Genomic DNA, 11954 nt, shown 5'->3' on the forward strand with positions numbered 1-11954 from the left:
CTTTAAAAATGCACAATTTGGAGTTGCCTTAGTTTGTCTCGTCCCATTTTGTCACACATCGGACTTGGATAAGTGTTGTGCTATTAAGAGGTTTAGAAGGCTTTTTCAAAGAATGAGAATACATTACATTTTTTTAAGGTATCTGTAACCAACAGATGCATGTCTGTATTCTCAGTCATGTCAAATCCATAGATTAGGGCCTAATGAATCTATTTAATATAAACTGTAACTCAGTAGAATATTTGAAATTGTTGCATGTTGCGTTTATATTTTTATTCAGTATATCTCAAAAATATAAACACAACATGCAAAAATGTCTAAGATTTTTACTGAGTGACAGTTCGTAGAAGGAAGAAATACTACTCCGCTTCTTGATATGCCACACCTGTCAAGTGGATGAATTATAAAGAACAAAAATATAAAAATGTGCGCCAAACTTCCAAAATCGCCCAGCAGTGGTAACTCATGTTGGCTATGGTATCGATTTCGCCAGCGGCATATCATGTTTTATGAAATATCACTTTTGAGAGCAGCGAAACTGTCAAGACGTTCTCCCTTTTTCTGTATATATTGGAAGTTATTTTTGTCCAGTTTCTGTGAAAAATTTGGACTCATTACGTGTGATGCCCATTGAATGACTGGTGTCAGTGACTGTGGGAAGTCTGTTTAGGAACGTAAAAAAAAAAAAAAGACTGCTTGTTTTATCATAAAAAAATTGCACTTTCCTCTGTTGGACCTACAGTAACTGTCAACAACCCCTACTGTGGCCCTTTCCCTATAGCCCTTCCAAAGTCACTGGGTAGTAAGTAGGGAGTTACCGCTAATCAGACATTTGTTTGTGCTCCTCTATAAACGTTCATCTATATCTGTTATGTGAGTTAATGTTATGTATCTCCTACTGTTGCAGTGTTTCCCAACCCTGTTTCTCGAGTACCTCTGGACAAGCACACCTGATTCAACTTGTCAACTAATCATCAAACCCTCAATAAATTGAATGAGGTGTGTTTGTCCGGGGCTACAATAAAAATGTGTACTGTTGGGGTACTCGAGGACCAGGTTTGGGAAACACTGGTAGTTTACATAAACAGTACCGTATTTCAAAGAGCAGCGCGCACAAACTTTTCATTTAGCCACACCCTTTACACTGAAGAGAGAGAGTGTTATTGGTTGGCATCATAGTTTAAACGGAAATGAACAGTGGCCAACAACAATTTCCACGTTAGCGTTTTTATTTAGACCTTTTCTTAACACCATAGGACTCAAAATATGACGTTTAACTGCACAGCATCGCATACGTACCCCGGGTATTGTTTAATTCGCGTTGGAGACAGGACTTGGTTGACAGATGTTATCTAGGTAACCCTAGCTAGCTAGGTGCTAACAATGGATAACTGTATGGTTTTTCACACTCAAATTGCCTCGATATTGGAGGTGCTAGCGAATGCAGCCGTGGCAGATATCTGTAAACTCGTAGAAGACGAATATGCAGTGTTTCGTTTGGAAATTTCTCAAAGCCAGAAAGAAAACGGGGCATTGCGGAGGAAACTGCATCTTTTGGAACTAAAGGTGGCACGAGAGCGCGTCGTCGTCAGTCGTCCCAGTAGTGTCAAGATCCTCGACGGATACAGAGGAATGTCAAGAGGTACATTTTTCCATTCAAATATGTAGCTCAGTGCCTGTCGCCCCGTTCACCTCTGCACATTTGTTCAGATGTTACCCAGAATTGGGTCTTGGTCAGTTTTTGAATAGTATGCAATAATTCCCCTGATTACTTAGTTATCTTATTCTAATAACTTTTTTTTTTTACTGCATTTCCTGTTCACTTAGTGAAAACAATGTGATGCATGGCACGATCTAGTGACCTGTAAATAGTACATCAATAAGTAATGAGAAGCGTTACCTTACATCCATGCCAATTCTAGACAGTATTAAAACTGTAAATAGTGTACAATATACAGTTGAGCATTGACAGTAGCTAAAGACCTATTTTCCCCCAATCACACTCTCAGGTGAAGGAAATCTAACTGGAGGCCACAGGAGCTTTGTGAAGCCAGCGGTACACCATACATGGAGAGATGACCAACCGATCACTATTGATGAGGGTAGTGGAACCTCAACCCAGCACGTTATCGTGATAGAGGTTAGTGTAATAGTGTTGCATAAAAAATTACAGTTACTTTGTAATCAAATGTGGCCTGTTTAGTTCAGAAAGGCTCCACTCAGCTATTCACTTACATCCTAATTTATCTGCCATAGGGGAGCTTGTGTTGTGAGACTTCCCTACGACATTGTTATCCAATTCTACTCATGTACTGGTAATAACCTCCTATATTTTGGTCAGTCTGCAGATGCAGAGGCTACAGGTCCTGGGGTCAAGCTGGAAAAGACTGAAGGAGAGGTGGAAACACGGCAAAGAAGAGACATCCAGACTGGAGCTCATCCTGTAGCCACAAAGGACCCCACCATTCCCCCAGCGCCGCCCAGGAACCGACGCAGCATCACAGAGGTCAGTGGAACGCCGAAAGCCACCCTGAAGTCAGAAACAGACACAGAGACTTCAACTGTAACACACAGGCTCTTACACCCAGGATCTGACCCAGAGAGACTGGTGCCACTGGACTGTCCTCCTGCTCCCGTTCCCGGCTCAGACTACTTACCGGTATTTCATCAGAGCCAAAGGACGGTTCATTCCCATGGTGATGGTGACGCTTTAGACACTGGGGTTGATCTGTCTTGTTCTTACGCTACAGAGATGGACCCTGACAACATGACCTTGGGTTTAGAGACACAGACTGATCTGTCTAGAGGGGACTGGAACCAGTACAGTAGTACTGTATACTCTGAAGGGTGCCTAGATAAGAAAGGGGAAGTTATAGTGGTAGATGAGGTGAAAGTGGAGGGCCACGCTCCTCCCACATGGAATGCAGATAGTCACCTAGGAGTCGGACACTCACAGGGCAGAGATTTCTTAGATTACAGGGGAGGTTCAGAGACAAATCAACATTTTGTCACCCACTCACCTTTACACACGCTCAGGGATCGCGACCCAGTATCTACATCGATGGGGCCTCCTGATTCACATGGCCACGTCCTTTTCGATCAGGTTTTGAACTCAATCGACAGGGTTAAAGCCCAGGCTCAGGGAGGGGGAGCAACATCAAGCAATAGTAAAGAAAAACGGTTCCTCTGCATGTTCTGTAACAAAGGCTTCAGCTGCCCCCAGAAGGTGGAGATCCACCAGAGGGTCCACACAGGGGAGAAACCCTTCAGCTGTACCCAGTGTTACATGTGCTTTGCCCAGGCTGGTGATCTGAAGAGGCACCAGATGGTCCACACAGGGGAGAAACCATACAGCTGCCCCCAGTGTGAGAAGAGGTTCTCCCGCCAGCACCAGCTGAAGAGGCACCTGAAGGTCCACACGGGAGAAAGGCCGTTCGCCTGTGCACACTGCAGGAAGAGGTTCTCAGAGAGAAGCTACCTCAGGATACACCAGGAGAAAAACCATTCTACTCTATAACATAAAGTCACCATTCCACTCGATACCATCTGACTTTAGATCAAACCCTGCATTAAATACAGATGAATTGTAATTGTTGTCAACAGAAAAGACCCACAGATGCATTTGGAACAACGAGAGTAACCGATTTCGGTGTTCAATATTCCTGGGTAGAATATTGCATCCAGTGTGATATACACTGAGTACAAAACATTAAGAACCTCTGCTCTTTCCGTGACATAGACTGACTAGCTGAAGACTTTGATCCCTTATTGATGTCACTTATTAAATCCACTTCAATCAGTGTAGATGAAGGGGAGGAGACGGGTTAAACAAGGATTTTTAAACCTTGGGACAATTGAGACATGGATTGTGTATGTGGGCCATTCAGAGGGTGAATGGGCAACATTTAAGAGCCTTTGAACGGGTTATGGTAGTAGGTGACAGGCGCACCGGTTTATGTTGAGAATTGCACCACTGCTGGGTTTTTCACGATCAACAATTTCCAGTGCGTACCAATAATGGTCAGACACCAAAAGGACATCCAACCAACTTGACACAACTGTGGGAAGCATTGGAGTCAACATGGGCCAGCATCCCTTTTAAATACTTTTGATACCTTGTAGTGTCCATGCCCTGACTAATTGAGGCTGTTCTGAAGGCAAAGGGGGGTTTGCAACTAGAGGTCGACCGATTATGATTTTTCAACACCGATACCGATTATTGGAGGACCAAAAAAAGCCGATACCAATTAAATCGGACCATTTTTAAAAAATGAATTTGTAATAATGAATTACAACAATACTGAATGAACACTTATTTTAACTTAATATAATACATCAATAAAATCTATTTAGCCTCAAATAAATAATGAAACATGTTCAATTTGTTAATAATTTAATTAATTATGCATTTAATTATTATGTTAATAATGCAAAAACAAAGTGTTGGAGAAGAAAGTAAAAGTGCAATATGTGCCATGTAAGAAAGTTAACGTTTAAGTTCCTTGCTCAGAACATATGAAAGCTGGTGGTTCCTTTTAACATGAGTCTTGAATATTCCCAGTTAAGAAGTTTTAGGTTGTAGTTATTATATCGATTATAGGACTATTTCTCTCTATACCATTTGTATTTCATTAACCTTTGACTATTGGATGTTCTTATAGGCACTTTAGTATTGCCAGTGTAACAGTATAGCTTCTGTCCCTCTCCTCGCTCCTACCTGGGCTTGAACCAGGAACACAACGACAACAGCCACCCTCGAAGCAGCGTTACCCATCGCTCCACAAAAGCCGCGGCCCATGCAGAGCAAGGGGAACAACCACTCCATGTCTCAGAGCGAGTGACGTTTGAAACGCTATTAGCCCGCACCCCGCTAACTAGCTAGCCATTTCACATCGGTTACACCAGCCTAATCTCGGGAGTTGATAGGCTTGAAGTCATAAACAGCTGCTGGTAAATGCACTAAAGTGCTGTTTGAATGAATGCTTACGAGCCTGCTGGTGCCTACCATCACTCAGTCAGACTGCTCTATCAAATCATAGACTTAGTTATAACATGATAACACACAGAAATACGAGCCGTAGATCATTAATATGGTCGAATCCGGAAACTATCATCTCGAAAACAAGACGTTTATTATTTCAATGAAATGCGGAACCGTTCTGTATTTTATCGAACGGGTGGTATCCATAAGTCTAAATATTCCTGTTACATTGCACAACCTTCAATGTTATGTCATAATTTCGTAAAATTCTGGCAAATTAGGCGGCCCAAACTGTTGCATATACACTGACTCTGCGTGCAATGAACGCAAGAGAAGTGACACAATTTCACCTGGTTTATATTGCCTGCTAACCTGGTTTTCTTTTAGCTAAATATGCAGGTTTAAAAATATATACTTCTGTGTATTGATTTTAAGAAAGGCATTGATGTTTATGGTTAGGTACACATTGAGGCAACGATACACACCGCATCGATTATATGCAACGCAGGACACGCTAGATAAACTAGTAATATCATCAACCATGTGTAGTTAACTAGTGATTATGATTGATTGATTGTTTTTTATAAGATAAGTTTAATGCCAGCTAGCAACTTACCTTGGCTTACTGCATTCGCGTAATAGGCAGTCTCCTTGTGGAGTGCAATGATAGGCAGGTGGTTTGAGCGTTGGACTAGTTAACTGTAAGGTTGCAAGATTGAATCCCTCGAGCTGACAAGGTAAAAATCTGTCGTTCTGCCTCTGAACGAGGCAGTTAACCCACCGAATACCGATTTCCGATTGTTATGAAAACTTGAAATCGTCCCTAATTAATCGGCCATTCCGATTAATCGGTCGACCTCTAGTTGCAACTCAATATTAGGAAGGTGTTCCTAATGTTTGGAATACTCCGTGTATAAGGCATATTTAAGCCTAAAAAGTATGTTACATATTATGCTTAACTGTGTAGGTTATATAATGTTCACAAATTCCTATTTCATTACTTCTGATAAACTGAAAAATATTTTATAGTTAATCAAGTTCATCCAGATGTTTAGTTGAGATAGTACATTTGACATTTTAGTAATTTAGTAGACACTCATTGTAATCCCTCAATAAAGTAGGTATCTGCAAAGTCAGTGCTAGTAGGAAAAGAGAAAAGACATGGGATGCATTTAAGATACTCTGTCCTGGGTTGCCAGGACCGAGAAGAGCTTTGACTGGGCTGAGCTTGTGTTGACCTACCTGTAGGCGTGGGACTGCCAAGAGACCAAAGGTGGCAGAACGGAGTACTCTGGTTGGGGTGTAGGGTTTGATGCATAGCATGAAGGTAGGGAAGGGCAAATCCCCGTGCTGCTCTGTAGGCAAGCACCTTGGTCTTATAGTGGATGTGAGCTTTGATTTGAAGCCAGTGGAGTGTGCGGAGGAACGGGGTGCGGAGGAGAGGGGTGAAACGGGAGAACTTAGGAAGGTTGAACACCAAACGGGCTGCAGCGTTCTAGATACGTTGCAGGGCTTTTTTAATGTATTTTTTATTTTACCTTTTATTTAACTAGGCAAGTCAGTTAAGAACCAATTCTTATTTTCAATGACGGCCGTCAGCTTTGATTTGTACCTTGTCAGCTCTGGGATTTGAACTTGCAACCTTCCGGTTACTAGTCCAACGCTCTAACCACTAGGCTACCCTGCCGCCCCTGGGCTCCCCGCTTGATGGCACAGGCGGGGAGGGGAGCCCAGCCAACAGAGAGTTGCAGTAGTCTAGATGGGAGATGAAAAGAGCCTGGATTAGGACCTGCGACACTTCCTGTGTGAGGTAGGGTTGTAGTCTACGGATGTTGTAGAGCAGGAACCTGCAGGAGCGAGTCACTGCTTTGATGTTTGCAGAGAATGACAGGGTGTTGTCCAGGGTTACGCCAAGGTTCTTTGCACTCTGGGAGGGGGACACCGTGGAGTTATCATCCATGATGGAGAGGTCTTGGAGCAGGCAGGCTTTCCCAGAGAGGAAGAGCAGCTCCGTCTTGTCGAGGTTGTGGGCCAACATACAAGCTGAGATGTTTGCCAGGTACGCAGAGAGACGTGTGGTTTTCATATGGTGCAATTAACTCTTGTTTATGTTTAAAAACAAAATGGTAATTTTTATTCTAAGACTTTCATTGAGACTTTCTTTAGTATACATCACATCTGATCTCACCCTGTTCTGCATACATACAACAGCTCTTTATAACCAATATACACTTACTAAATATACCTACACATACCCACACACTAACAAACACCTACTGTACACGTCAAAATAGTTTAGCTAGGTTTGTCTGATGACATCATAGCAGATGAATATATATATACAGTGCCTTGCGAAAGTATTCGGCCCCCTTGAACTTTGTGACCTTTCGCCACATTTCAGGCTTCAAACATAAAGATATAAAACTGTATTTTTTTGTGAAGAATCAACAACAAGTGGAACACAAGCATGAAGTGGAACGACATTTATTGGATATTTCAAACTTTTTTAACAAATCAAAAACTGAAAAATTGGGCGTGCAAAATTATTCAGCCCCCTTAAGTTAATAATTTGTAGCGCCACCTTTTGCTGCGATTACAGCTGTAAGTCGCTTGGGGTATGTCTCTATCAGTTTTGCACATCGAGAGACTGACATTTTTTCCCATTCCTCCTTGCAAAACAGCTCGAGCGCAATGAGGTTGGATGGAGAGCATTTGAACAGCAGTTTTCAGTTATTTCCACAGATTCTCGATTGGATTCAGGTCTGGACTTTGACTTGGCCATTCTAACACCTGGATATGTTTATTTTTGAACCATTCCATTCTAGATTTTGCTTTATGTTTTGGATGATTGTCTTGTTGGAAGACAAATCTCCGTCCCAGTCTCAGGTCTTTTGCAGACTCCTTCAGGTTTTCTTCCAGAATGGTCCTGTATTTGGCTCCATCCATCTTCCCATCAATTTTAACCATCTTCCCTGTCCCTGCTGAAGAAAAGCAGGCCCAAACCATGATGCTGCCACCACCATGTTTGACAGTGGGGATGGTGTGTTCAGCTGTGTTGCTTTTACGCCAAACATAAGGTTTTGCATTGTTGCCAAAAAGTTCAATTTTGGTTTCATCTGACCAGAGCACCTTCTTCCACATGTTTGGTGTGTCTCCCAGGTGGCTTGTGGCAAACTTTAAACGACACTTTTTATGGATATCTTTAAGAAATGGCTTTCTTCTTGCCACTCTTCCATAAAGGCCAGATTTGTGCAATATACGACTGATTGTTGTCCTATGGACAGAGTCTCCCACCTCAGCTGTAGATCTCTGCAGTTCATCCAGAGTGATCATGGGCCTCTTGGCTGCATCTCTGATCAGTCTTCTCCTTGTATGAGCTGAAAGTTTAGAGGGACGGCCAGGTCTTGGTAGATTTGCAGTGGTCTGATACTCCTTTCATTTCAATATTATCGCTTGCACAGTGCTCCTTGGGATGTTTAAAGCTTGGGAAATCTTTTTGTATCCAAATCCGGCTTTAAACTTCTTCACAACAGTATCTCGGACCTGCCTGGTGTGTTCCTTGTTCTTCATGATGCTCTCTGTGCTTTTAACGGACCTCTGAGACTATCACAGTGCAGGTGCATTTATACGGAGACTTGATTACACACAGGTGGATTGTATTTATCATCATTAGTCATTTAGGTCAACATTGGATCATTCAGAGATCCTCACTGAACTTCTGGAGAGAGTTTGCTGCACTGAAAGTAAAGAGGCTGAATAATTTTGCACGCCCAATTTTTCAGTTTTTTGATTTGTTAAAAAAGTTTGAAATATCCAATAAATGTCGTTCCACTTCATGATTGTGTCCCACTTGTTGTTGATTCTTCACAAAAAAATAGTTTTATCTTTATGTTTGAAGCCTGAAATGTGGCAAAAGGTCGCAAAGTTCAAGGGGGCCGAATACTTTCGCAAGGCACTGTGTGTGTATATGTATATATATATATGTCCATCATGATGGGTTTAAGAACAACAAAGTTCTGTAACAGTATAGGACTGAAAAGTAGTGGGGATGGGTAAACACTCCATGTTGAAAGTGTGTTTTATTATCTGAGGGAGTGTATGTCTGTGTAATCTGTGTCACCTCTCTTCCAGGAGGAGGAGGGTCCAGAGGTGCTGCTGGTAAAGGAGGGTCCAGATCAGATGCGGGTGTGAGGAGGGTCTTGGGGAACATGGTCATGGAGGTCAACAAGACTTCAATCAAGTACAGGCTGAATGAACAACAGAGACAGAATGCAATATGACATTTCATTAAATTGTTTGGGGAATGGTCTCGTCACCAAGGGAAGATCCTCTGAGCCAGATGATGTTATGGCTGGTAGCCCTATGCAGGGCTGCTGGCAATTTCCTACTTTGAGACTCTTTGTGGATACGGCGCCTGGTCTTTATTCATTTTGTCTTAAGTGTGGGACCATGCCTTTTGAATTTTCAAACCATTAAAAAGTGTCAGGTAATCAAATCAACTAACAAGTTTGCATAGTACTCATAGTAGTCCCTCAATTTATAATGTATGAACTTGACCAGGTAATTGACTCACAAGTTCCATTTGTAGAGTTTTCTCTGCCATGTTTGTAAAGTCTATTTTGTAACCTCCTACAGGTGGTTGGCTGGAGGCTAACAGAGGAGACTGGGCGGCCATCTTGGATTCCCAGACCCAAACCAGTGGAGCCAAGCTCCCACTGGACATCATCACTGAGCAGGCCAGGATCAGAGGCGACATAGTGGAGGTCAGTCGATGGGACAGCGTCCTCAACACTGGGCTGGGGAACAACAATTTTAAATAACCAGAAACACAGTTGTGCAAGAATCCACACTTGGACTTGGTCTCTATGACAACAGACTGACTGAGACCTGGGAGAGGCATAGATTTGGTCTGCGGGGACGGGGAGGTGTCCATATGCGGCAGGAGAGAACAGACACAGATTCGGCTACTGATGCTCCATCCTGTTCCTATGTTTGTGATTTAGAGAGATTGATGGTGCCTCAGGTTAACCCACTAACAGGTGCTGCCTTCAGCCTGCCTTCTATAGGATCTATCAACTGGAATATGGACCCTGCAACAGACACTGCCTGGCCTTCCTCCTCCTCACAGTCTCCTTATGTTAAACCAGACCTCAGGCAATGCCAGTGCCTCAACGGCTACACAAGCCCATTGACAAATGACAGTATTAGTAATGCTATCAGCAGATCTGGTAGCAGAGAGAAGTGCTTCCCGTGTTCGGAGGATGCGCACGTGGCAGAAACCATTCAGCTGTCATCTTTGCCGGGCAAAGTTTCTCCCAGTTGTCCAACCTGAAGAGGCACCAGATGTTCCACACTGGGGAGAAGCCTTACAGCGGTCCCCAGTGTGAGAAGAGGTTCTCCTGCCAGCACCGACTGTACGCACTGCGGGAAGAGGTTATCAGAGAGGAGCTACCTCGGGATACACCAGCAGAAAATGGATGGGTGTTCACCACAAGAGACATGTAACACAGCATACAATCCCCAAAACAATGGCTAGTGGTCAAGGAGGGAGCTCAAAGACAGGCTCATGCCTTCTACCACCTCTGGTGTTTTTGGGTCACAACGTGGGAGGCTGAGTGTTCAGACTAAAGCCGAAAAGCTGTATGCCTGCCCCACGTATGGGAAGCGATTTGCTGAGGCGAACTACAGTGGGGCAAAAAAGTATTTAGTCAGCCACCAATTGTGCAAGTTCTCCCACTTAAAAAGACGAGAGGCCTGTAATGTTCATCATAGGTACACTTCAACTATGACAGTCTTATTTACTATAAAGTCTACAAAGTGAGACTTTTTTCCTTGTGTTTCTTGGTTATTTACATTGTTTTGTTTTTACTTGTTTTTCAATGTTAGTTTGAGTCTGCTGTTTGTACACAATAAATGAAAGAGGGATTGGGTAGGACAAGTTTTTGCGTCGTCTTTTAACTCCAAAGCAGGAAGAGGAACTGCAATTTTGATAAGTAAACACATCCCCTTCTGTGTCAGCAACACCATATCTGATCCCTCAGGCAGGTTTGTTTTGGTGCATATGTATTCAGTCTATTGAATATTTATGCTCCTGACTTCGATGACCATATGTTTATTCAGAATGTCTTCCTTCAGGTTGCTCAAGCACCACCAGGATGGCTACTGGCTGGAGGAGATTTTAATTTTTGTTTAGATACAGTTCTTGACAGGTCATCTGATAAACCTTCCCCTCTTATCAAAGCCGCCAAGCTCACCTGGTCATTCATGAAGGATCTCAATTTACTAGTCATCTGGAGACCGATGCACCCACAGGATAGGGACTATTGTTTTTAGTCACACACACACACCCACAACTTTTTGCTATCAACCCAACTGTTTCATAGTGTTAGATACCGATTATCTCCCAGATTGCTTCGTGACCCTTCTCCTCTGGTATTATCAATCTCCATTCCCACCAAGGTAAATGGAGCATATAGATGGACTATATTCTACACTCCTAAAGTTTGTGCATTCATCAAAGAGCAGATCAATATTTTTACTTTGACAAACAAACTCTCCGCTCCTGACAGTTTCAGTCTTTGGGATGCATTGAAAGCCTATCTGAGGGGACAGATCATTTCCTATACTAAAGGGTCGAAGAGAAAACACGGTGCGGAACTGAATGTCCTTTTATCTGAAATCTCTGCGCTAGAGAGAACCTACCAAAGAGGCCCGACTAAAGATCTATACAGGCTTTTGGTAAATTAAAAATTGAGATATAATACTCTGAACACATATCAAGGTGAGAGGGCCATCACTAAATCAAAACAGCATTACTACGAGTTTGGAGAGAAAGCACACCAAGTATTGGCATGGCAACTGAGAGCAGAGGAAAGTAAGAGGACAATTAATGCAATAGAAACTCTTACTAATGAGATATCATTCGACCCTACTGAAATTAATGATACTTAAGAAATATGACGAGGACCTCTAC

General features: G+C 42.8%; 1 protein-coding gene across 2 annotated transcripts; it reads left to right on the forward strand.

Annotated features, from left to right (window-relative positions):
* The first annotated feature begins 1106 nt into the window (after positions 1-1106).
* LOC110534656 (uncharacterized) lies at positions 1107-10919 on the forward strand. 2 transcript variants are annotated; one of them, XM_090187527.1, is made up of 5 exons: positions 1107-1642; positions 2010-2140; positions 2342-7040; positions 9113-9467; positions 9617-10919. In XM_090187527.1, the coding sequence occupies exons 1-3, from the start codon at positions 1384-1386 to the stop codon at positions 3515-3517; spliced, it is 1566 nt and encodes a 521-aa protein (XP_090043653.1). In that variant the 5' UTR covers positions 1107-1383; the 3' UTR covers positions 3518-7040; positions 9113-9467; positions 9617-10919. The 2 variants fall into 2 exon arrangements, with proteins under 2 accessions (XP_090043653.1, XP_090043654.1); XM_090187528.1 differs by lacking the exons at positions 9113-9467; positions 9617-10919 and having other exon boundaries at positions 1172-1642; positions 2342-2506; positions 2589-4364.
* The last annotated feature ends 1035 nt before the right edge of the window (positions 10920-11954 follow it).

Source organism: Oncorhynchus mykiss, chromosome 10, assembly GCF_057628025.1.
Source record: "Oncorhynchus mykiss isolate SJ-2025 chromosome 10, ASM5762802v1, whole genome shotgun sequence".
Taxonomy (NCBI): Eukaryota; Metazoa; Chordata; class Actinopteri; order Salmoniformes; family Salmonidae; genus Oncorhynchus; species Oncorhynchus mykiss.